Source organism: Amborella trichopoda, chromosome 1 (assembly GCF_054954075.1).
Source record: "Amborella trichopoda isolate Santa Cruz 75 chromosome 1, AtrichopodaSantaCruz75HAP2 v2.0, whole genome shotgun sequence".
Taxonomy (NCBI): domain Eukaryota; kingdom Viridiplantae; phylum Streptophyta; class Magnoliopsida; order Amborellales; family Amborellaceae; genus Amborella; species Amborella trichopoda.
In genome coordinates, this window is record NC_142336.1 from 52,696,728 (window position 1) to 52,721,280 (window position 24,553).

Here is a 24,553-nt window from a genome sequence, read left to right on the forward strand (position 1 = left end):
TGGATGAGGGCAAAAGTATTTAAAAGGCAAATAAAAGAGCAGCAAAATGAAAAGAGCGGACAAAAAAATTTAGGAAAAAAATGGAAGAAAGTAAAAGGAAGAAGGGAGGGGGGAAGAAAGAATAGACGAAAAAATTAAGGGAAAGAAAAGGGAATAGGTGAAAAGAAAGGGGAGGACAAAAGAATTTAAGGAAAGAAAAGGGAAGAAAGGGAAAGAAGATGAGAAAAGAAGATAAGCGAGAATTAAAGAATAACTTTATCTTCAATCACAGGAATAAGCAAGTCCTTTTTTTTTATCTCTCTCAAAAATTTCTCAAAAACAAAATAGTCACCTAGGGGCTAGACGTCCCTCTATCCCCTTTTATACAAACTTACACAATCATCCGAATAACCCTTAAAATCGAACAATAAAAATAGTAAACTACCCATGAATTCTCTACAACACCAAAAGACATAAATAACCCAAGACAACTAAAAGAAACCAAAAGGTCAAATAATTCTAGTTTCACTGAAAAAAATACAAAATATAAAATACCAAAGTGCATCATTAAACAAATCTCAAGTTTGCCTAAAAAAAAATCAAACTAGTCCAAGGGAAGGCCACGATACCCTATCATAATCAAGGCAAAGCAATGTTCACAAAATCGAACCGGAACAGTTAACAGGACATGGGGCCGGAGGCGGTTTAACCAGCCTAACCGATAAATCAGCCGATGCAGCTGTTCTAACAGGACATGTCCCGGGTGGTCAAAAAATTGTTGAGAAAAATAAAAAAGATACAAAAAAAATCTACTAAAATATGAAAATCATATAAAGAATGATTAAACAAAACACATTCAAATGAAGTTGAAAATTAATGAAAAAAATGAATTTTAAAGAATCAATTGGTACCTAGTGGTATTTTAACAAAAATTTGAAAAAGATGGGAAAATATAAATGTGAGTATTAATGAATTTTTCTAATCTTTGCCATAATGTAAAGAATATTAAAAAATGTATTACAAACCAAATTCCTTGTGTTTGGGATTTTATATACATTTTTTTTTGAATTTTTTTTAAAAAAAACAGGTTGATCACCAAACCGCCCGAAACCGGAACCAATCAGTGGCCAGTTCTGATCTAACCGGGCGGTCACCAGTTAGATCGCCCAGTTTTTCCAACATGGGGGCAAAGCTAATGTTGACTTAAAGTTTTCATTTGTAAACTATAGAGTCCATACATTCAAGACCTGGTATACGTTTGACAATATGCTTATTATACCTACCTAATTGCAACATACAAGGACATCAATATAAAAGTACATATAAGTGCATCAATGCATTTAGAAACTGCTTTAAGATATTTTGCATATCACAGAAACAAATGCAAATCATGGTATACAAACATGATCTAATAATATAACAAAAAAACAAATGGACGGAAGAGCCCTAAGTACTTACAATGTGGAAGACCTTTAAGCACACTAAAGAACCAAACAAATTGGAAAATTAGGGCCAAAAAGTACTGCCACACTGCAAATGTCATATCCAAAGTTCATCTAACATGAAGCGACAACAATCCATGATGTCTTTTGTTCTCAAGATTTAAGAATGCGAAAGGCACTACCTAGATGGGTGCATCATAATTAAGGCGCCCCAAAGACAACAATTAGGTGGCGAAGGCAGGGCTCTATATATAGTGTTCCATGAAGAGAGAATGCCATATATGGAATTGGAATGCCAAACAAAACAAATTTGAGATGATAAGAGAGAAAGTTACTAAGAGCTACTAATTCTCACTTATGTGCATTTACATCTCAAACCTAGTTTGCAGTTTGAACTCAGCAACCATGGAGAAGTTCATTAATTAAATACAAAAAGGAAACATCATATCCCAATTATTTGGGGTCGGCTACATGAATCTTGCTCCTCTATTCATATAAAATAGGTTCATGATTCATATGATAAGATGTGGGAAAATTTTACACTGGCTGCCAAATTTATGTAACCCACCTCCTTTGGCTGGGCTTGGGATGGGATAAAAGAAAGTTTAAGGTCCTCACCCTTATTAGACCAACAAAAAGGAAGCATATGATTGTATAAAATTTTACCTGGGGTTCCGGCTTTCTCATTTCCTAGACCTGGTGCACTAGAATCGGTTGCCATGTTCCTCTATCCTCTCTATTTGCTAGCACAACTTCACACCTACAAAAAATGAAATGACCCATTTTCACAAAGTACTCAATCAATTTCTTAAGATAGATGGAAAAATCACATTAAATGATTATAACTTTCCAAAAAAAGACTAAATTGAGAAGATATTTCAATAACCATAAACATTTGATTGGAATCGGTTTAAGACCTAATTTACAAAAATCAAGTCCATCACAGAGAAACCAATAAAAAATAATTCCCCATATGAAAATCATAGCAAGAAACAGATAAATAGCACATACCCAACAAATTACTGTATTTTAGATACACCGTAATACTGTGTAAAAGTTTTTTTAACCTTCTTCTTTCTCTCTCCTGTACCCTGCTGAAACCGACACCCACAACACTTCCATCAACCACGATCATCCTTAACTCAATAATTGATATTCTCTCTATTTTTTTTGGTTCTTTTCTTCTCAAAGGTATCTATTCTTCTCTCTTGTGAAACCCATCTAGACGCTGCAAATCGATGGGATTTCCAACTGAAGCTCCCTAGAATCCAAAACTGATTTTTAAGTAACGCCATTTTTTCTTGAGAGAGGTTTCATCTGTAATACCTTTTTAATTGGTAAATAATGTGAACTCAGAAGAGTCAAAAATAGGGCAATTAGATTTTTTTTCCCTACCTTTAATCTTTGGTCTCTGATATTTTTGGAGAGTTGCATCTCTAAGGAGAATCTAATTTTAGGGTTTGAGGTTTATAAACCAATTTTTTCTTTACCCAATTAAAGCTTGTGATCATTTGCGTCAACGGCAAAGCTTTACTGACTTAATGCGGGACTGAAAATTTTGGCCTATTAGCCAAGACTGAGCATGATTTCTAAACAAAAAAACCACTAAAACAGCAGATACCATGACAAGGATAAAACCAGAGTAATAAAACTGATTCAAGATAAATACCTGGATATGTATTGGGAAGCAAACAAGAACTGTAGGTAGATGATTGACGAAGAGAGAGAAAGTGGGTTTATGAATGCGGTGATGAGAGAGAAATTGGTGGGGATGATCGATAGAGAGAGAGACTGGGGTTTTTGAATGCGGCGATGAGAGAGAAACTGGGGTTATGTCATATCAGTTTGATGATGATGAGAGAGAGAGAGAGAGAGAGAGGAGGAGGATGAGGGCCACCGATATCACCTCATCGAAATCACTCCAAAAATGACAACCCCTTCTCCGTTTTATCTCAACGAATCGCAGCAGCCTTTAGCTCTGGTATATGGACTACATTCAAACTCCTTCGCTTATTTTATTTCCCCTACTTAAAGGTCTGTTGGGATGGACAACAGCTTGGCTTTGTACTACTATTATTTTGACCCGGTTTTTATGAGTCCCCCGACTAATAGTATTCTCCTGCGGGCTCCCTCTAACATCCAATTTTTATATGGATCTTGGATCCAAATTTGTATAGATCCATGATTATAAATATAAAAAGAAAATAAAATAAGATAAAATCTCAATTCATTTTGGATAGGAAAAAGATGAATGTTTGTGAGACAGACTTATAAAACACTCTTTGTTATTACTTTCAATATTTTTCCAAGTCAATTTTTCTAGAAACTTCTTGTGGGCTATGAAATATGTCAATCTTAAACAATCAAATTAATGCACATTGAGAATAGGCTGGGGCCTTGATGATAGTACCAACTAACCTTATGATGAAGTTTTTTACTTCATTCTCACCAAAAGGTAGTGGCCCAAATACCCACTGACTTATCCATAATTTTTACTTACCCAAAAAATATATAAATTAAGGTACATCCTCAAAAGCCAACGAATAATGAAACTTTGGTGTCAGAAACCCTTATGATTGCCTAAAAATCTACTTTCAACTCTAATCATGAAATTCAATGCTCCAAAATGGATAATGTAACTTTGGTGTCAAAAACCCTTACGATAGCCTAAAAATCTACTTTCATCTCTAATCATGAAATTCAAAGCTCCAAAATTGGTATAGGTCGAACAGATCTATAAGTACTTGAAAAGTATAAAAATAAATAATCCAAATAATGTATTATGACAAGTTGCATGATTTTCAAGACTGACTGCTTTGTTTTGCATATTCATACATCCAAGGTTGAGATGACCAATTTGAGGGTCTTCTAGCCTTAAAACAAGTGTTTTCTTAGAAGGTTTTACTGTCCGCCTTACTTATATAATTAACATAAGATCCGCGCCTTATATAAACTTTTTCCATTTAGTAATAATCAGAGTAAAAGAAGGGTGAGGTTTGCACAAGCTGCAACCTTAAACAATCAAAGTAATGCGCACCTCAAAGTTAGGCCGAAAGCCGTTAGATGCTAGAAAACTTTGTGTTGGCATTTAAAATCTATTATCACCCATAACTATAAAATTTAAAGATAAAAATATGGTGTAGATGATTTATAAACAATAAAAAAAAATTGAAAATAGATGGTCCAGATAATGCATTACAAAATGCATTATTTTTATAACTTGAAATCTTTTTCCTTTTCATGTTCTACATCTCCAAATCAAGATGATCATTTTGACAATTTTTTAGCATCAAAAGAACATTTTCTTTCGATGAGTTTTTGAGGTGCGCCTTACTCCAATTGTATAAAGTTCACCTTATATATACCTTTTCAGTAAAAGAAACTTATTTAGCCCTATGTTTTCGATAAACTTATTTAGCTTGATGTATGAGGCATCATCATTTGGACTTTCTTATCCACAACGTCGATTTTAATGCTGCTGATAGCCTTGCCAGATTAGGCTCTTCTTGCGAGCCCTTCTTTCTTATCTTTTCCCTGTTTCCTTTTTATTTTTCTTTTTGCTCTCATTCCTCTTCCCCTCGTCTTTCTTTCTTTGCTTTTCTGTTGTACCTATGTAAAACATATCCATGCCTGTTTTTGGATGTTTACCAAACATAGCCTGTATAATTGGGATGAGTCCAGCGTAAACCCATCTTATAGCGTTAAGGGCAACAATCGGGTCGGGTTAAGTTCAGGCTAACCAGATTGACCACACTCAAGTTTAGTTGGGTGCAAAATGGTGCAATTTTTAAATTTCTTTTATGTTTTGACTTAGACCTGATCCTACTTGATGGTCTGAATAAGGATCCAAAGCGGTGTGTGCCGTTGCCCTACCAAAAGTTAAGGGTGCAATCTCCACCATCTATTTAACAGATGAGGTGGAGTTCTTAGGCCGCACTTGGTTTGGGGAGGGCCTGGACGCATAGAAACCAGGTCTTTTAGTATTTTATAATTTTGATACTATTCCATGATCATGATGCATAATTGATATTAAATCAAACACTAAACACACAATGTTAAATAGTTCATCTCACATAATTATTCTAATAATTTTCCCAAAGTACTGTGTTATTAATAATGGGAAGTGACCCTCTTCTCCATTTTTATATTTGGTAAATATTATTGTAGGGTGGGGAGTATAGAAACCAAAAGCCTTTGCCTTGGAGTACGAGGTCTGCATATCATAGGGATGCCCAAACACTATTTAAGTCATTGCAAAAAAACGCAGCGCATAAAAGGGCACCTGCTCCAAGCAAACTGTACGAACTCAGATGGCAACAGGAATGATATACTTTCCCACTAAGGAAAATGGTGTGATAGGGCTGCGGCCCTACCACGGTTAATAAAGCCTCAACTCATAACTCATCGAAAATTGTAATTCAAGCATTAGAAACTTTTATATTGATAATCTCGGTCTGAAAATTATAGTTGTAAAAAAAATTATAATTTCAAGCTCTAAAAATAGTGTATATTGTAACAAATTATCTAGACCGTCTATTTAGCACTAAAAATAAGTGTTCATAGATCCACAGATCCATACATTTTTTTAGTTTCAAATTTTACTACTGTTAGTTGTAGAAATTAATTTTCGACCCATCATAGATATTTATGTTGCCGAAAGTGCTATCCTCATAACTAGACGGGGATTTGAGATTTGTTCTCATAAAGCCTTGGCCTTACATAAACTTCATCCTTTTAGTAATGTTACCCACGTACATTGTGCTTATAACCTAATACTCATATCTCAACCTCGCTCTCCAGGAAAAGAATCATGTGGACGCCTGACTGGTGTGAAAAGGGGCAAGATAATGGGTGTTATGAAAATACTTTTAGAGATCCCAATGGGAACTTCAATCTTCTTGTTTCCAAGCATGAAATTTTTTTGCTTTTATAGGATAACATTTGATCCCTTATTTAAAAAAATTGGTATACATCTAAGTTTCTTAGGAAATTTGAAAGATTGAATGTTATCTTACATGTACAAATGCATGAGTGGAACAAGATCTAGAGCTCCAAAGAGTGCGCACATGGTTCAAATTAGGGTACATCAGTATGCAAAATTCGGTAGAAATTTCTATATAAAGTGTAGTTCAAGTCCTATTTTTAGAGATAAAATATCATTTCATCTTCACCCAATATGGCCATACTTAGCTGAAGAGTTGTGACTCTCTGGTTCTCAGTTTTAACCGTGAAAAATGGTTCATCAGGTGCCAATTAAAGCAACTAGATGCCCAGCAGCCACACCATTTTGAGTTCCCAAAAACAAACATTCATGCTTACTAGCTTCTTTTATCAGTGAGAACAACAATGTGTATACTTATCTGTGCTGCCAAACAATTCTTGTTCACTCCCATTGGAGCACCCATTGCATCATTGATAGCACATATATTTCCACAATGATTGATGGGACTGGCCTTCATGTAAATGATAACGAGCTATGAGCTTGACTCACACAGTTGCACGAGCTAGGGGCATTTTATGCGCAGAAAGTGTGGTTTGATTTAAGCGCCCTAGGGCCTTCACAAATGCATGTGCGCATGGGCGTCACATGCTATTTGTGCTTCGTATAAGCTTTCTCTCTCTTTGATTCTCATGACACATGGAAGATGGTATTATTACATTTAAACATAACGTTTTTTTATCCATTCTTCAGTGAGAGACAAGAAACTACTGCAGAAATTTTTATTTATTTTTTATTTATTTTTTAATTTCAAATGATGCATTACTTTATTTTCATTTTAATTTTAAGGTTTATCTTTAGGTTGTTTTTTAGTTTTTAAAGAACTCTATATTATTTTATATTTTTAGGATTTTAGGAGCTCTTTACAAAACTCGTTAGAGTACTTATGAAATTATTCATTTTATCAAGAACAAAAATATTATTACAAAATTTCTTTTAATTTGCACTCTTATTTCAATTAGAACTAGGATTTATTGAGCTTCAAGTAGATAATTTAGAAGGGAGAGCTGAGTTTTGATATCTTGTTTTTTGGCTTATCCAATGCAGTGCCACTGAAGCCTAGAACGTAAACTTCCTTTTTAATTTTCTAACCGATAATTGTCATATATTTTTCTATGATTTTTTTCAATATAAAAAAGTCATTATTTTCTCTCTACAAATAAGACAAAAATACATTTACCAAAATATTAAGATTCAAAAGGCATGTTATTTTGAAATAGCACCTAGCATTTTTCCAAATAAAAAATAGGCCATTTCCTTTACTTATTTCAACTTATTATGAAAACATTGGGGAACCATATGCTAACCATAGGCTATTCACATAAATTAAAGATATCTTTCAACTAGAGCCTTCACTTAATGCATGTTTACTATAAAGTACGTCAAGTTCAATGAAAGCGTATAATGAACTAGGGACTTCATCCAAAAGACCAGTCACACAACACATAAATAACATAAATCTTAGTTATCTTTTTTTCGCCATCTCATAATGAGCTTTGAGTTTTATCTCAATTTCATATGTGCTCTAGGGATGAGTCCCATCTTATAAGAAGTGGCCTCACTTCCATACTTACATAAGTGAATCCATCAAGGGTACCCCAACCAAAACAAGTTATAGATATTATTAAGAGCGTAATTTCAAGCTCCTCATATACAGGTTTGTTTTTTGACCCCATGATGCTACTCACATCATAAGGTGAAAACTTATTCGGATGTAAATAGTGAATGTTGGAGTTTTATACTCCAACTCGCATCAGTGTACCCTTCCATAATTCTAGATAACTAGTGTTGGGTGAGTGCGGTCATTAAAGGTCTTATGAGTGCTTATAAAATGAAATGATATAGTGGAACATGAACTCAGTGGAAGTGTGATCCCTTGTGGACCATACTAAGCAAACGATGTTTGTTGATACTAGACCATGCTTTGACGTGCTCGGCCAGTCTGGTTGGGAAAAACATATGTTATCTAAGCATAGAAAACTATCCAACAAGGATTCTAATAGGTCATCCCTTGATGAGGTCAGAGTATGCCTGGATGAATGAGCCGAGAGACTGTGTGATGGTGGCCTTCAGATACGGGTGCCAAAGCCTCATCCATAGACCATCACACAACATGCATAACGATAGTCGTTTCGAAAAAACGAACCAACTTTTAGGGTGAAGCTTATGCATATGCGAGAGATACCCCTATGCATCATAGGAGATATGGTCGTATCATGTTTAGGTGTTAGCACGTCTCTAGGGGAAAACTTGAAATCCACAAAATTGGGATTACGACATTTTGGCTCATTGGTGTAGCTGTGGTATCCTACTAATGAGCCCCTGCATGGACTGTGGGTCATGAGAAACACTAAGTCGGTTGATAAAACAAATATAGATCGTAGACCACGGTTGAAGGTGAAGTGCCCCAAATGTGTATTCCTAGACCACATGGATCCTTATCACATCTAATGAATCTAATTGTGTTTATTTTATGATAATATGATTTTAGAATTATTATTTGAATTTTTTAGATCGCTGGATATTTTATTTATAAAATTTAGATTTATAAAAACAAATATATTAATTTTATTATTATTTTAAATATTCAAATTAATTCTAAAATATTTTATTAATTTTTAAAAAATATTTAAAAAGCATTAGAGGCCCATTGTGCACATGGGCTAGCCATGCCCTAAATTGGTGGGGCTCATGTAACCATCTTTTGGGTGGCACGCTCCACTTTTAAGTGTTGGAGTTGCTAAGAGTAATAACTTTGGTTTGGAGGCCAAGTTATTATGAGATTTGGAAAGGTAATTTATATTGAGAAAGATTTGAATGAATCTTTTAGAAAACATGATAAGGTTTGTGCATTTTTTTGGATAAAGCATAACATTGTGATTAGTGTTATTTTATTTGATTTATATTGATGGGATAATGGTCAAAAGAAAGAGGGGGATATATGTTCTAGCACCTTCTATAGCATATTGATATCTCATCTATGGAATGAAGAGCTCAAATCTCTCACCCCACAAGTCACCAATGATCAATGATTCATATTCAATCCACAAGAAGAGGCAAGCTATAGAAATTTTAAACAAACTCTAAATCATATTTTTGCACTATAAAAGGATGACCCCTTGCCCATAATTCTCTACAGCAAAAACTTTATACCTCTATCTCTCTTTCCATCTAGGGGCATGCCCAACTCTAGAAAGTCTCTCGCTCATATTGGAAATCTCTCTCTCTCTCTCTCTCTCTCTCTCTCTCTCTCTCTCTCTCTCTCTCTCTCTCTCTCTCTCTCTCTCTCTCTCCAGAAGGCCTAAAGGGGTACAGCCCACTCTTTCCACCTCTTAAATCTTTCTCTCCCATATCGTGAAAATGGGCTCTTACCACCTCTTAGATCTTTCTCTCCCATATCGTGAAAATGGGCTAAGGGTTTAAGCTATAGAGCTCTTCTCTCTCCCATCTCTCAACTATGAATTTATGATTAAGGATTTTAGGGTGTAGCAAAAAGAAAATCCATCTTTATCAAATTAGGTTGCTAAGTGAATTCACTTAGGGTTTGAGTTTATGCTCAAAGGAGTTCTCCATTGGTGTGGCTTGTCCTAACTTGTTTTCCCGGTTGAGATTGAAGGTTGACCATTAAATCCCACGCCATCGGAAGATAATGACTCGGTATAGGGTGTAAGAAGCTCGGTTGAAGTAATCTACGACACTCTTTTTTTATTTCTTATTTATTTATTTATTATATATTTTATTCCAAATACAAGTTGTGCCTTTTCTTTTGTTGATGAAAGTATGACTTGAATGGCTTCAAGTTCTTGAGATCCTATTGTATTATTTTAATTTTTTTTATTTGAAGTTAGTATATTGTAAAAGGATTTCTTGTGAGTGATTTAAATTGTGAAGAAAAAGAAAAGAATTGAACAAAAAACAAAACTATCATATACTCCAGCTAGATCACACGTGTCCTTTCAACTAGTACATATAAAATTAATAATCCCTTCAAGATATTTCAACACTTGCTTCCTAGTGCTCTCTATTTAGGCAACTTATAAATCTATTAAGTTTCCCAATTCCATATCCAATATTTGGCTTTGAGAAGTACATCTTCCTTTATTTTTTATTAACTTTATATAATCATGATATATTGGTATGAGGGCTGGCTTACAATCATTATATTCAAAAAGATTGGGTATGAACAAACAAATCATCCTTTCGCACCATGTTGATACCTGCTATCACATTTGCCAGTCCTAGTTCCTTCTTTCGAGTAGTGAATTTAAGTGAAAACAATCAGAAAATTTTGTTATTTAATATTTATGCCCATGGTAATTTAAATACACTCATGTTATTTTATTATCAAGTTATAAAAATAAAATTTCCATTCATTTTATTTGAAAATTGAAATTGTTATGTCTAATGGTCCTTTTGTATCTATTTAAAATTTTATGTAATTGTTATTTAACTTGCCCTATTTGATTTATTTTAGTGTATTGTGACTATTTCTATTTTTGAAATGGGCAAGCTTTCTACGCTTCCCCTACAACATAGAAGTTCCATCTTCCCCTTTATCCAACTATCTATTCTGAATGGAGGACTAAGATTGCCCCAATCACAATGTCACGTCTCTACACTATTTTATTTTTCATATTTGTCTATAAACTATTTTGACATCAATTTTTAGACGTCCATTCCTCTATTAAACTCGCATGAGCAAAAAGTATAAAAAAAAATATTTTCAATAAAATAAAATGACCAAAAATATCCTTGAAAGTTTCAAAGCTATTTTGGTCATTATATTTTATCGAAAAAGTATTTTTAATTTTTTTTATAGGTGCATCCCAATGAGAAGATGACATGCACCAACTTTCATATTCATACAATTTGTATAAAAAAAACTAAAAATAAAATACTTTGAAACGGTGGACCTAAGATCAAACGGTGAGTGACTCCCTTGATCAAAATTGGACAGCTGGATGGTAGAGGGAGGATAAAACTTCTATGTTGTAGGGGAAGCATAGAAACCTTTCCCTTTTAAAATACCTACGCTTCTCGAGATTAATATCTGCTTGTTTCGATGGGAACTCTGCAACTCCAATAGGCAACATTAGCTTGAATGCAACTATGTAAGTTCTATTTTGGTAGGAACTCCTTTGTTTTATGTAGTGAGTAATTAAGGAAAATGGGAGGGAATAAGAATTTATGGAGGGAGTTCAAAATTCATAACACTTCTTCTCCCTTAGCAATAATCTAGTGATTGAAAAATACTAATAGGAAAGAAGGAATTTTTTTTTTTGAACAACTCAATTTTAATGAAAGCAGCATAAAATTTTTGTTTGTTATTTACCTTTTAAGCTAAGATTTAATTTTCCTATATTTTTGAATCATTTTCCAATTGACAGAAATTATATAAGGTGTTAACCTTATAATATAGAAATAAGATACACCTAAAAAACCTATCAAAAAAGAGTGTTTTGATGCTACAAAATTCTCCAATTGATCATCAACCTCAGGTTGTATGAATATGAAATAAGTTTTGATTTCAAGTCTTAAAAATAGTACATTTTATAACGCATTATCTGGACCATTCATTTTTTCAAGTCTTTATAGATCTAATTCATCCATTTTTGGATCTTCCAAATTTGTGATTTGGGGCAAAAACAAAGTTTCAGGCCATTACAAGGGTTTCTGCCGCCCCCAAAACTACACCTTTTGACACAATCTGGAGGCGTGCTTTTAATTTTTAAGGTACCACACCCTTTTTTATTTTATAGTTATTTAGTTTTATATTTAATTTTATTTCTCCTGTTCAATTTATTTCCATATTTGTTGCCATTCTTCCTTATTCTTTTGAGATAGGTATCAAGGTATTTTGAAGAAAAAAGCGTTTTGAAGATATTTCAAACTTCACAGCCCTACATTTTCCCCCTAGTTATAGAAAGTGCATAACGGCACAAGAAGCTCAAATTTACAAAATTCACACTAATTTCTCATACTTTAATTACAATGTTTAATCTTTTAAGCTCATTTACAACAAGTCTATTCCATGGTAAAAAGGTTGGTTTCTTAAGACATTTTGAAAAGCTTTCATGCTTAAAGCATCTAATCTATGAAATTTTCAAGTTCAAATTTTTATAAATTTAAAAACAATTCATGCCAAATTGAAATAAGAGACTTGACATTTTGAGAAAGACATTTGGTGAAGTCCTACTTGTTTTTTATAATTTTTATTGTTAATTTTTATCTAACTTTTTGGGGCCATGATAAAACAATTAGATTTTCAACTGAAGAAATTTACTATTTATAACCACTACATATAAGAAAACTTTAACTATTACAAAACACTACTATCCTTTCCTAGAAAATAAATAATATGAATTAAAAATAATATTTTCGAAATTTTAGGAAATAGTGTCCTCCATTCTTGAAATACATAATATGGCAGTCAGATAGAGAGAGATTTATTGAATAGTGATTGAGAATAAAACTTGAAGGGGTATGGTCTAAGAATTCTAAACTTACTACTTTTTTTACAAAGTGATCGCACAAAAATATAAAAAATAAATAATCAATAAAAAAAACTCAAATCCCATGCTCCTATTAATTCTTCCTTCATAGCCTTTCTAGTATATCTATCTATCTATCTATTATTTTATGGGTGCAGTTAGCATACAGATGCATCCGTAGCTGTAGAGGAAAGATGCACCTTCAAATTTTATCATGGTATACAATTTTGATGTAAATTTTCTTAGGATTCTCTCAAAAACTATTTCTATATCTAATTTTAAAATTTTAAATTTAAAAAATGGTTAAAATCAAGTAGATCTATAAACATACGTAAATATTGACAATGGACGGCGTAGATAATATGTTGTAAAATGATCTATTTCTGGGACTTAAAATCTTTTTATTTTTCATGGTCATACATCTCAATGTCGAGATGATCAATCAAAGGGTTTTTCAACATTAAAACTACCTTTTCCGATGGATTTTTTAGGTGTATCCGTAGTTCTACATTATAAGGTTGCATCCTTATATAAACTTTTTCTTTATTTTATTTATTAAGCGTGAGGACTACCCCGCTTATTCTTTCGCCATATGTCCCATGATATTAATAACTCTCTCTTCCCCACTTCTATCTAATTTCATTCTTTCCCTTCCTTTAATCACCCATCTTCTCTCTCTATTTCCTAAAAACTCTAAGCCCCCACGTTTCTCTTTCTTCTCTACTCCCCCATATTAATCTCTCTCTCCTTTCTCTTTTAAATTATTTTAGTTTACTATTTTCCCCATCTCCCTCCCATATTTACTCTCTTTTCCTCCTACATGCATAAAAACCCATAAATATAGGTAATTCTTTTTTAATGTAAACACAAATGGAAAAGCTTTGTATGTTCCCTCTACAATATAGAAGTTGTCCCCTTTATCCAACCGTCCATTTTTTAATAGAGGGCTAAGATTGTCCCAATCACAATGTCACGTCTCTACACTATTTTATTTTTAATTTATTTCTATAAACTATTTTGACATCAAATTTTGGACATCCATTACTTTATTAAACTCGTATTAACAAAAAAAAAAAAATTTCAATAAAATAAAATGACCAAAATACCCCTAAAAGTTTTAAGGGGTATTTTGGTCATTATTTTTTATCGAAAAATTATTGTTAATATTTTTTTATAGGTGCGCCCCAATGAGAAGATGGCACGTACCAAATTTCATATTCAGAAATTTGTATTAAAAAAACTAAAAATAAAATACTTTGAAACGTCGGATCTAAGATCAAAAGGTGAGTGGCTCTCTTGATAAAAAATGGACGGCTGGATGGTAGGGGGATGATAGAACTTCTATGTTGTAAGGGGAATATAGAAAGCTTTCCCAACACGAATATGTGTAACTCTTTTTTTATTGTAATGTTTTTATGCAACTCTCTTCCTCCTACATGTATAAAAAGACATAAATATAAGTAACTCTTTCTTTAGTTTTTATGTAACTCTTTTTTAATAGGGAAAAGTTTATATAGAGCCGAGGCTCTTATCGATCAAATTTGAGCCTACCTCAAAACTTTCACTAGAAGATGTTGTTTTGATGCTCAAATATCCTCAAATTGATCACCTCGACATCAAGATGCATGGATATGAGAAAAAATGGATTTCAAGTTTGGGAAATAGTATATTTTGTACCGTATTTTTGGACCGTCAATTTTCAAGATTATCAAGTTTTTATAAATATGTCGATCTACACTATTTTTGAAGCTTTAAACATTATAAATAAATATGAAAATATATTTTAAGACTATCACAAAGATTTCCAGTATTGAAACTGCATTTCTCGACACTATTTGAAGGTTGGCTCTAATTTGATCGTTTAGAGCCTAGGCTCTATACAAACCTCACCCTTTTTAATATGATGTCTCTCTATACCGCACCCTTTTTAATATGATGTCTCTCTATACCGCACCCTTTTTAATATAATTTTTAGTAAGAAGGAGAAGAAACATGGGAAAGAGATAATTTTTCTTCTATCTTATTCATCTCTCCTTCTTAAAAATCTCTCTCTTAATCTCTCCCTTCCTAAAGCTCTCTTTAGGAACAACTTGTCCTATTATATCTCACTTAAAAAACTATAACCCTCACGCCCCAACCCAAAAGCTTGTCACACCTAAACTTATGAGGAAGCTTTCATCTTTTTCCTCTCTCCCATGTTTCTCCTGATCTTCTCTCTTCCCCAATTTAAGTAAATTCATAACTCTCTCTTCTCTTCCCATAGTTATCTCTCCCATATTTCTCTTCTTGTCCCACATATCTCTTTCCCATGTTTCTTCTCCTTCTTACTTTTTCTTTCTTTGTCTCACAATTCTCCTACCCATATCACTCTCTCTTTCTCTTCACATGCACGCCATAACTCTCGCTCTCTCTTCTCTCCCTCTCTCATGCATGCCACAATTGTCTCTCTCTCCCCATTGATATTGCACTCATCTCTCCCTCTTTTTCTCTCTCACATGTGCTTCATACACGACATATGTGGCTAGCTAATTCTCTACAAGGCAATTATGTTTTTTCCTCTACATAGGTATGTTGATTTCCATTTTATTTTGATATTGTATATTGTTTAGATTTCTGTTTTTTTTTTCTAAGAACCCATAGATGAAGCCCAGTTATACGCCATGGAAGAAGCAAGAAAGATGTATATAGCAGCGTTGACTACTTTGAAAGATAACCTAGACCAGTCTTCAGTTGGTTGCTCATTGGATATTAGAGTTGTTCGACATTACTTTTTGCTTAGAAGTGTGTGTAGTGTTTAATGTAAAAACTAAATAATTTTAATTGTTTGTATGGATCTTAGGTGCATGTAAAAATTGATATAATTTTTATTTTTTCCTCTACATATGTATGTTGATTTCCATTTGATATTGTATATTATTTGGATTTCCATTTTTTTTTTTTTTTTGGGTTTTTCTTTTCTAGGAACCTATAGATGAAGCCCAGTTACACAAGATGTATATAGGAGCATTTGCTACTTTGAGAGACAACCTAGACGAGTCTTTATTTGGTGGCTCATTGGATATTAAAGTTGTTCGGCATTACTTTTTGCTTAGAAGTGTGCGGAGTGTTTAATGTAAAAACTAAATAATTTTAATTGTTTATGTGGATCTTAGGTGTATGTAAATATTAATATAATTTTTTACTTTAATAACCGGTTGTACTCCTATATGTGCAAGGAAGTTATGCGAGTTGCTCACATAGATGATAGAATACATCCAAATAAAATATATTAGTTGTAAATTTTCTTGAAGATGAGTGAATGTTATATCTTCATCTTTGCATTAATCGAATTTTCATTTTTTATGTGATACTCATTGTTTAATTGCAACAATTTATTTTTTTGATATATAAATCATATAAGTATTATGTACTTTTAAGAAAATAATAATCTTCTGATAATAAATATATTTAACACTATCATTATACAACAATGATAATTTTATAAATGAGAATATTAATATCTAAATGAATTTTGTAAATGAGAATATTAATACCTAAATGAATTTTGTAAATGAAAATATCAATACCTAAATGAATTGAAACCTACTTTTTTTTAATATGTATTGAATTTTCAACTTTAATAGATAACTTGACTGTCTCACCCTTTACTTCATCTCTTTTTACAACTCTCTCTATAATCACATCTGTGCCAATTTAAAATTGAAAATTTATTTTAGTAATTAAATTTAATACATGTGAAAATGCATGTGCATATTACTAGTAAATACAAATGGAAAGAGTCACCAAGTGTGCACATTTGCTTTGAGCGTTTTTTTTTCCGAAAAAGCTTTACACGTGACCCGCCCACCTTGAGGAGATAGCTCGGATGGCGTGAGTCACCATGTCACTTTTGAACGTTAAATCTTAATTACATGTCTCATAATATTTTATTTTTAATATTTTATTCTATAAATCATTTTACCTCAAAATTTGGCCTTAAAGAGGCGCACGTGATAAAAATAATAAATTTTTTATATGATAAAAATTACCAGAATACCCCTATTATTTTGGGAGAATTTTTTTCATTTATTTTCATGAGAAATATTTTTTTTTAATTTTTTTTGCTAAGTTTTGCCCCCAATAAGAAGATGGGAGACCCCAAATTTCACTTAATAATATTTTGTAAAAAAATTAAAATCAAACAATATTTAGCGTGAAATGTTGACACGAAAAATCCCAGCCGTCCATTTGCACTACATAAAATTTATAAGTGGGTCACATATGAAGCTTTCCCTTTGTGCTTGTTGAATAGACATCACATAAAATACACAACCAAAATGGAATGGTAGGTCCTACCCCACTAATTGGAGGACCTGCCCTTGTATTGTAGTGCACATAACCTAGAAACAAATGAAAGACACGGCATAAATGGAGGGGGTTATGGCCCTACGACATGATGCTGAATATGCTTGCCTCGAGTGTGACATTTTCTTGTCTTCTTTCTTTTTATCTTGAACTTTTGCAGAAGGGACAAAATGAGGGTGGTTCACATCAAGCATTCGGGGGTAGTTTGATATGTGGTGTACTATGCATTTTGATTTGGTTAATGAAGTTCTTTAACAATTAATAGAATATGTTGCATGTATGTGAAACATAGAGCGAAAGAAGAACTCGTGTGATCTAGTCAAAGTATATAATAATTTTTTTTTTCAATTATTTTTGTTTTCTTCACGGCCTAGATAACTTAACAATAGTCCTTTTTACAATATAATAACTTTAAATAAAATAAAAGAAAAAAATATAATAGAATCTCAAGAACTTGAAGCCATTCAAAACTTTTTTTTCAATAACAAAGAAAAGATACAATCTATGTTTGAGAATGAAAGACACAATAAATAAATATAAAAGAGACAAAAGAGGTGCTAGAAATTATTTCAGCCAAGCTTAGTATACCCCATACTGAATCTCATCCTTCCAATGGTGCTTGAGATCTTTGATCGGTCTTTTGATTTTGTTGGATTTATGTGACATTTAAAGGCCTTATGAGTGCTTGTAAAATGAAATGATATAGTGGAACATGAATTCAATGAGAGTGTGGTCCCTCGTAGACCATACTAAGCAAACGATGTTTGCAGATACCGGACTGTGCTAGACGATCTAGGCCAGTCGGTTAGAAAAAAACCCATGTTACCTGGGCATAAAGAACAAACCGAGAAGGGTTATAATGGGTTAGCCCTTGATGATGTCGGAGAATATGCCCGGATGAGTGAGCCGATGGACTGTGTGACCCATGTATGTGATGGTGGCCTACAGAGACAGGGGCTAAAACCTCATTCATGTTCCATCACACGGCATGCATATCGTTAGATCGTTCGAGAAAGCCAGAAATCCACCTTTTAGGGTGAAGCGTATGCATGTGCGAGAGATACCTTTTTGCACCATGGAAGCTACGGTCGCATCAGGTCTAGGTGACATTAACTTATCTTTAGGGTAGGACCTGAAATCCACAGATTGGGATTGTGATCCCTTGGCTCATCTACCAGACTTTGGTGACTCGTTAATGAGCCACTGCTTGGACTGTGGGTTATAGGAAACACTAGGTCGGTTTGATAAAGCAAGTGTGGTCTGTAGTCCACAGTTGAAGGTGGAGTGCCTCATGATTGTTGATTCTTAAACCATATGGATCATTTTCCTATCAAATTAATTTAATTGTGTTTGTTTTATGATGAAAATTATTTTAATATTATTATTTGAATTTTTATGAACCCCTGGATATTTTATTTATAATTTTTGGATTTATAAAATTAAAGATATTGATTTTACAATTGTTTAAATATTCAAATAATATTCTAAAATCCTTTTATTAATTTTAAATATATAAAAATATCATAGGGGCTCATTGTGCATATGGGCCCGCCATATTTTTAGAAGGTGGGGCCCATGAGTGCCTCTCTTGGGTGGCACGCCCCACCCGTATTATCTTTCCTATTTTTTTGTGATATGGCATGTAGTCATATGATTGGAAGATATTGACTAAATATTGACTTGATATATCTTTGAAAGATTTTGTGGAAAGATTGAATAAACTTGTACTATTTTATGGTATGCACAATATTTTGATTAGATTTAATTTATTTAATTTTTATTGATGATAAAATGGTTTAAGAAAAGGGGATAATGGTTCATGCACCTTCCCTGATGTTGATGACCCATTTATGAAATGGATGGCTCATATCTCTTACCCCACAAGTCATCCTTAATCAACGGTCTATGTTCAATCTCACAAGAAGAGGCAATCTAAAGAAAACCATAAGAAACCCTAATCTTATTCAAAGCCTATTAAAAAGGGATTGTCTCTACCCAAAAAAAAATTTCTACTCCTTATCTTTTTATCTTTCTTTTAAGAAAGTTTATCTCTCTCATGTTCGATCTCTATCTCCCACATTGTGAAACAACCTAAGGGTTTAGGTTATAGAGTTATTCTCTCCTATCTCTCAAATATGGATTTATGGCTAAGAGTTTTAGGGTTTAGCAAAAAGAGAATCCATCTCTCTCAAACTAGGTTGTTAAGAGAATTCACCTAGGGTTTGAGTTTGTGATCAAAGGGGTTCACGTTCTATTGGTGTGGCTTAGCTAAAATTTGTTTTCTCGGTTCGAGATTGAAGCTAGACCGTTGATCCCACGCCATCGAATGGTGGTGACTCGGTGTGGAGTGTAATAAGCTCGATTGAAGTAATCTCCGGCTTGCAATCTTATCTTTTATTCTCAAGCATAGTGCATAATTGTTTCAATGACATCAAGTTGTTAAGATATTAGTTTTATTGTTATGTTGATTTTATTTTGAAATTTATCTTATTATAATAAAGACCACATGTAATTGATTTTTTGCCAAAAAAAAGGGGTGAAGAAAAAAAAAAAAAAAAAATGTATTCATTGGTAAATGATCACATAGTTCTTTCTTTCAGATTTCTCATTTTTAAGGCAAAACCCAATCAATGCATATGGATCTCAATCTAGAACCACCCACTTAAAGCCTCAATGCTTAGGCCTAATTCAAGCCCTTTGGCTTGATCTTTATGAGAGATAGAAATCAAGAAATGGGAGAGAATACTACTAGCTAGGGATGATCCTTTTGCTGCTCACAAAATCACATAACTAAAACCTAACTTGATTTAGAACCCATGAGAGAGATTCAAGCTTAACCTAGCCTAGCTTGGGCGAGCCCTCCTTAAGATAGTTTGTGTGTGAGAGAAAGACGTAAGCTAAGGTGGAGCGTAGCCCTTTAGGTTTCTTGGAGAGAGAGAGAGAGTAACCTATGTTGGGACTGCCCCTTAGAGAGGCTAGAGAGAGAGATATATTCTATTTTAGAAACAGAAGAGAGAGTAAGTAAAAGGTGTAGAGACAAGGGACGAGAATGATCATTTTTATAGATTTTTCATGCACTTGCAAGTAGTCTTTTGATAATATAATAACTTCAAAAAAAAATAAAAAAAATAATAGGATCTCAAGAACTTGAAGCCATTCAAAACCTTTTTTTCAATAACAAAGAAAAGACACAACCTATGCTTGCGAATAAAAGACACAATAAATAAATATAAAAGAAACAAAAAAGGGTACCGGAGATTTTCTCAATCGGGCTTAGTATATACCTCACGCCGAATCTCCTCCTTCCAATAGTGCTCGGGACCTTTGATCGGTCTTTTGATTTCTCATTCTTTTGACAAACTCAATCAATGCACATGGATCTCGATTTAGAACGACCCACCTAAAGCCTCAATACCAAGGCCTAATTCAAGCCCCTTGGCTCGATCCTTATGAGAGATAGAAATCAAAAGAGAAGGGAGAAAACTATTAGCTATGGATGATCCAACTATTAACTAGGAATGATCCTTTTGTTGCCCACAAAATCACATAACCAAAGCCTAACTTGATTTAGAACCCATGAGAGAAATTCAAATTTAACCTAACCTAGCTTGGGCGTGCTCCATTTAGGATAGTTTATATGTGTGAGATAGGCTAAGGTGAGGCGTGGCCCCTTAGGTTTTTTAGAGAGAGAGGGTAACCTATGTGGTGTATGCTCTTATACCACTTGTGCGAGCGGAAGCAATATACCCGATGGGTTAATAATTGGTAAATAAAATATGAGAAATAAATCACGTAATACATATAACAAGAATATAAAGATTTACGTGGCTCACCCAAAAAGGCTACATCCACGGGTACGGCAAACAGAAATCCACTATTCCAATAAAAGTTACATCAAAGATTTTGGAGCAAACCTCGACCAAAAACCCCAAGTCGAGCAAACCCTTTTAAACAACTCTCCATTCATTCTCCTTACTTTTAGCAATATCGACAACACTAGATAGAGATGCGAGAGCAACGAGAAACTGATTTTTTCTCTAACTAAGAGGAGAACCACCCAAAATCTCAATGGGAACCGCTTTTCTACAAGAAACAAGCCTCTCAATCTTCGAGAGTCCAAAAGAAACACCATCACAATGTTTCTGTCCAAAGGAAGCTCTCTTTTTTATGAGGAAATCACATCTTATGCACAAGAGGCTCTACCTCTACCTTCCTCTCTCTCTAGAGGAACCACCATTCCCATATGGTGACCCAAATAGGCACACAAATTCCCTGCACTTTCATTCTATATATATAATTAAGAATTCATACAAAATAAGAAACTTCCTATTAATATAATATATATCTCAAAATACCAACATATATATCCATTAAAGAGTCCGAATCTTATTGGATTTCTATTTCTTTTAGAAACCTTACCAATATCAATATCAATATCAATCCCACAAATTATGGGAATATCTCAATTCCACAAAATATGGAAATATCTCAATCAATCCCACAAAATATGAGATTTCCTTATGTGGGTGATTTTGGATAGCACCAAATCCAACATGTGGGGAGTGCCCCTTAAAGAGGCTAGAGAGAGATTCTATTTTAGAGAGAGAAGAGAAAGCAAGTAAGAGGTATAGAGACAAGGGACGATAATGATCATTTTTATATATTTTTCATGCATTAGGGTTTGCCATAAAATCATAAGAGTAAATTTTGACCGTCAATCTAAAGAGACTGGTCAGGTAAGAGATGTGAGTTATCAATTCTCTAGATCCACCATCAAGATGCTAAATAAGGTGCTAGAACCTTGTCCTCACATTCCCAAACCTATTCCCATCAATAAGTTAAATAATGAAAATATTTATTTACTTTATCTAATAGTAAATATTCATTCCTTATTTTGAGTTTTAAGATTTTCTAAAACCACATATTTCATTTATTTATTGCAAGTAAGCTTATCTTCACAAAAAAAAAGCCAACTAACATGATATGCCTCTCATAATATTTAGCAAGAAAAGGCAATCCCCTATGGGTGGGGGTTGCCACCCTTTGGTGGCCACTCATGGGCCCGCCCAATTGTTTCATGTGATTTAAATGTGTCTCCAATCAAATTTTTAGAAGCAATAAAATATATTTTATCAGAAGATTCATAAAAATTCAAATAAATATTTTAAAGTCAAATAACATACAATTAATTAAATTAATTTAATTTTGATGGGAATTTGATCCCAATAGGTTTAGGATTTAATTAACGCATAGAAGCACTCCACCTTTAACTATGGACCACGATCCCCACTAGCTTTCTCAAACTAACCCAACAATTTTTATGACCGACAGTCTATTTAAGGGGCTCGTGATTGGACTGCCAACGTCAATCAATGGGCTAGGAGACGTAATACCAGTCTGTGGATTTCAGGTTCTCTCCTAAAGATAAACTATGATCTGCCAGACCATGATGCAACAATGACTCTATGGTGCATAGGGGTAATCTCTAGCACATATACATGCTTTACCCTCAATGGTGGATTACTATCTCAGTACGGCTATCTATGTACATGCCATGTGATGATACAACGGTGATGTTTTAGTTCTGCCTCTACAAACCATTCATCACACATAAGGGTTACACAGTCCATCGGTTCTCATCCAGGTATATTCCGACATCATCAAGGGCAAACACACTAAACCCTCTTCTGTTTGATTTCTATGCCCAAGTACCTTAGGTTTTCCAACTCAGCTGGCTAAACACGTCAACCATAGTATGAGTATCAACAAAATGCATTTGCCTAGTATAGTCCACAAGGGGACTACACTCCCTCCGAGTTTATTATTCATTTATTTAAATGTTTATACAATCTCTCTTAACGCCGTTAAAGGCCACATAAACCCAACAGTTCACATCAAGCATTTGGGAAACAGTTCAGATCAAGCATTTGGGGGTAGTTTGATATGTGGTATATTATGCATTTCGATTTGGTTTATGAAGCTTTTAACAAGTAATAGAAGATATTGCATGCATGTGAAACAGAGTGTGAAGGAGAATGAAAGAGAGGTAAATTTACAATGTAAGGGCTTGCTTGGATGTGATAATTTACTTTCTTAATAAAATTAATTTTGAGATTAATTATTTGTTGTTTATCAATGTTCATAATAAAATTATTCGAAACAAATCTATGGGCAGTTTTGTATTTTTAAAAAGCCATATTTACTTATCACAGTAGTTCGTTGAAAATCACATGTTTTCGGAAAAATATAGCTAAAAGTAGATGAAAAACGTAAAGAAATTAAATAAGTAAACAATATTATATATAATATAAGATAATATTATTCATAGTATCAAAATAACAACTAACAAACTTTTAGAAGGGTCTATATTCTAGATAAAATTAACTGTCGTCCAAACATACCCCAATGAAGCATCCGTGTAATTGTCGTTAGAGTCATTGCAACAGATAGGAAAATATTTATAGCACCACTAAAATCCTTCAAAACAAGGTTAAATTGATGTTACGAAAACATCTAATTGATCTTTTCAATATCGATATATATAAAGAAATAAATAAGAAATGTCAAGTCCTAAAAATAGTACGCCTTATAACATATTATTTGGACAGCTTATTTTCAAAATTTTCATGTATTTATTTATATACTTGATTTAAACCATTTTTTTGGAGATTAAATTTTTACAATTAAAGATAAAAAATAGATTCTTGCACTATCTTAAGAATTTTCAACAACAAAATTGCATGTCATGACCAAGTTTGCAGGTGCACCTTACTTTTATTGTTTAATGTTGCAACCTGATGCAAACCACTCCCAAATGTATATAACCATTTGCATAGGAGTATTTTTTACTTCTGAAAAATATTTGGCACGGTCCTGGCTGCACCCAAACCGTGTGAAACCGACCCCCTAGGCCTTAAGAATCATCACAAAGCATGATTGGGACCCAATACTATGGATAAATATTTTTGTTCTCAAAGATCAAGATCTTGAAAATATAGGATTTAAAGCCCGAAAAAGTGCATGGCTGTAACTACTATTTTAGCATCTTATCTGGATTGCTCATTTCAATTACTAGATCCATCAGATTTGTTCCATTTTATGAGCTCCCCCATCCAATTTCCAGGAAAAGAAATGGATTTATAGGTGTTTAGCAGGGGTTTTGAGTCCTCAATTAATGGAAAAACATGTGCTTTTAGGGAAAACACGCAAGATCTAATTGTTTTTCTAATTGCTCCTCAATCGATCAATCAATCTAATAATTGTTGTTCCATAAAAATAAAGAAACAAATAAATAAATA

General features: G+C 33.4%; 1 protein-coding gene across 15 annotated transcripts in view; it reads right to left on the bottom strand.

Annotated features, from left to right (window-relative positions):
- The window catches only part of PEX14 (peroxin 14), a 36,812-nt gene extending 33,393 nt beyond the window's left edge, over positions 1-3,419 (bottom strand). For 7 of the 15 annotated variants that reach the window (XM_088872976.1, XM_088873003.1, XM_011625341.3 and 4 more), the window contains exons 1-2: positions 3,091-3,419; positions 2,088-2,181 (exon numbers count right to left, since the gene is read on the bottom strand). In XM_088872976.1, coding sequence (XP_088729102.1) covers positions 2,088-2,142 — 55 coding nt within the window. In that variant the 5' untranslated portion in view covers positions 2,143-2,181; positions 3,091-3,419. Of the gene's footprint in view, positions 1-2,087; positions 2,182-2,432; positions 2,683-2,816; positions 3,013-3,090 lie in introns of those variants that run through there. The other 8 variants (XM_088872983.1, XM_088873010.1, XM_088872969.1 and 5 more) reach the window with 3 other exon arrangements.
- Between the last annotated feature and the right edge of the window lie 21,134 nt (positions 3,420-24,553).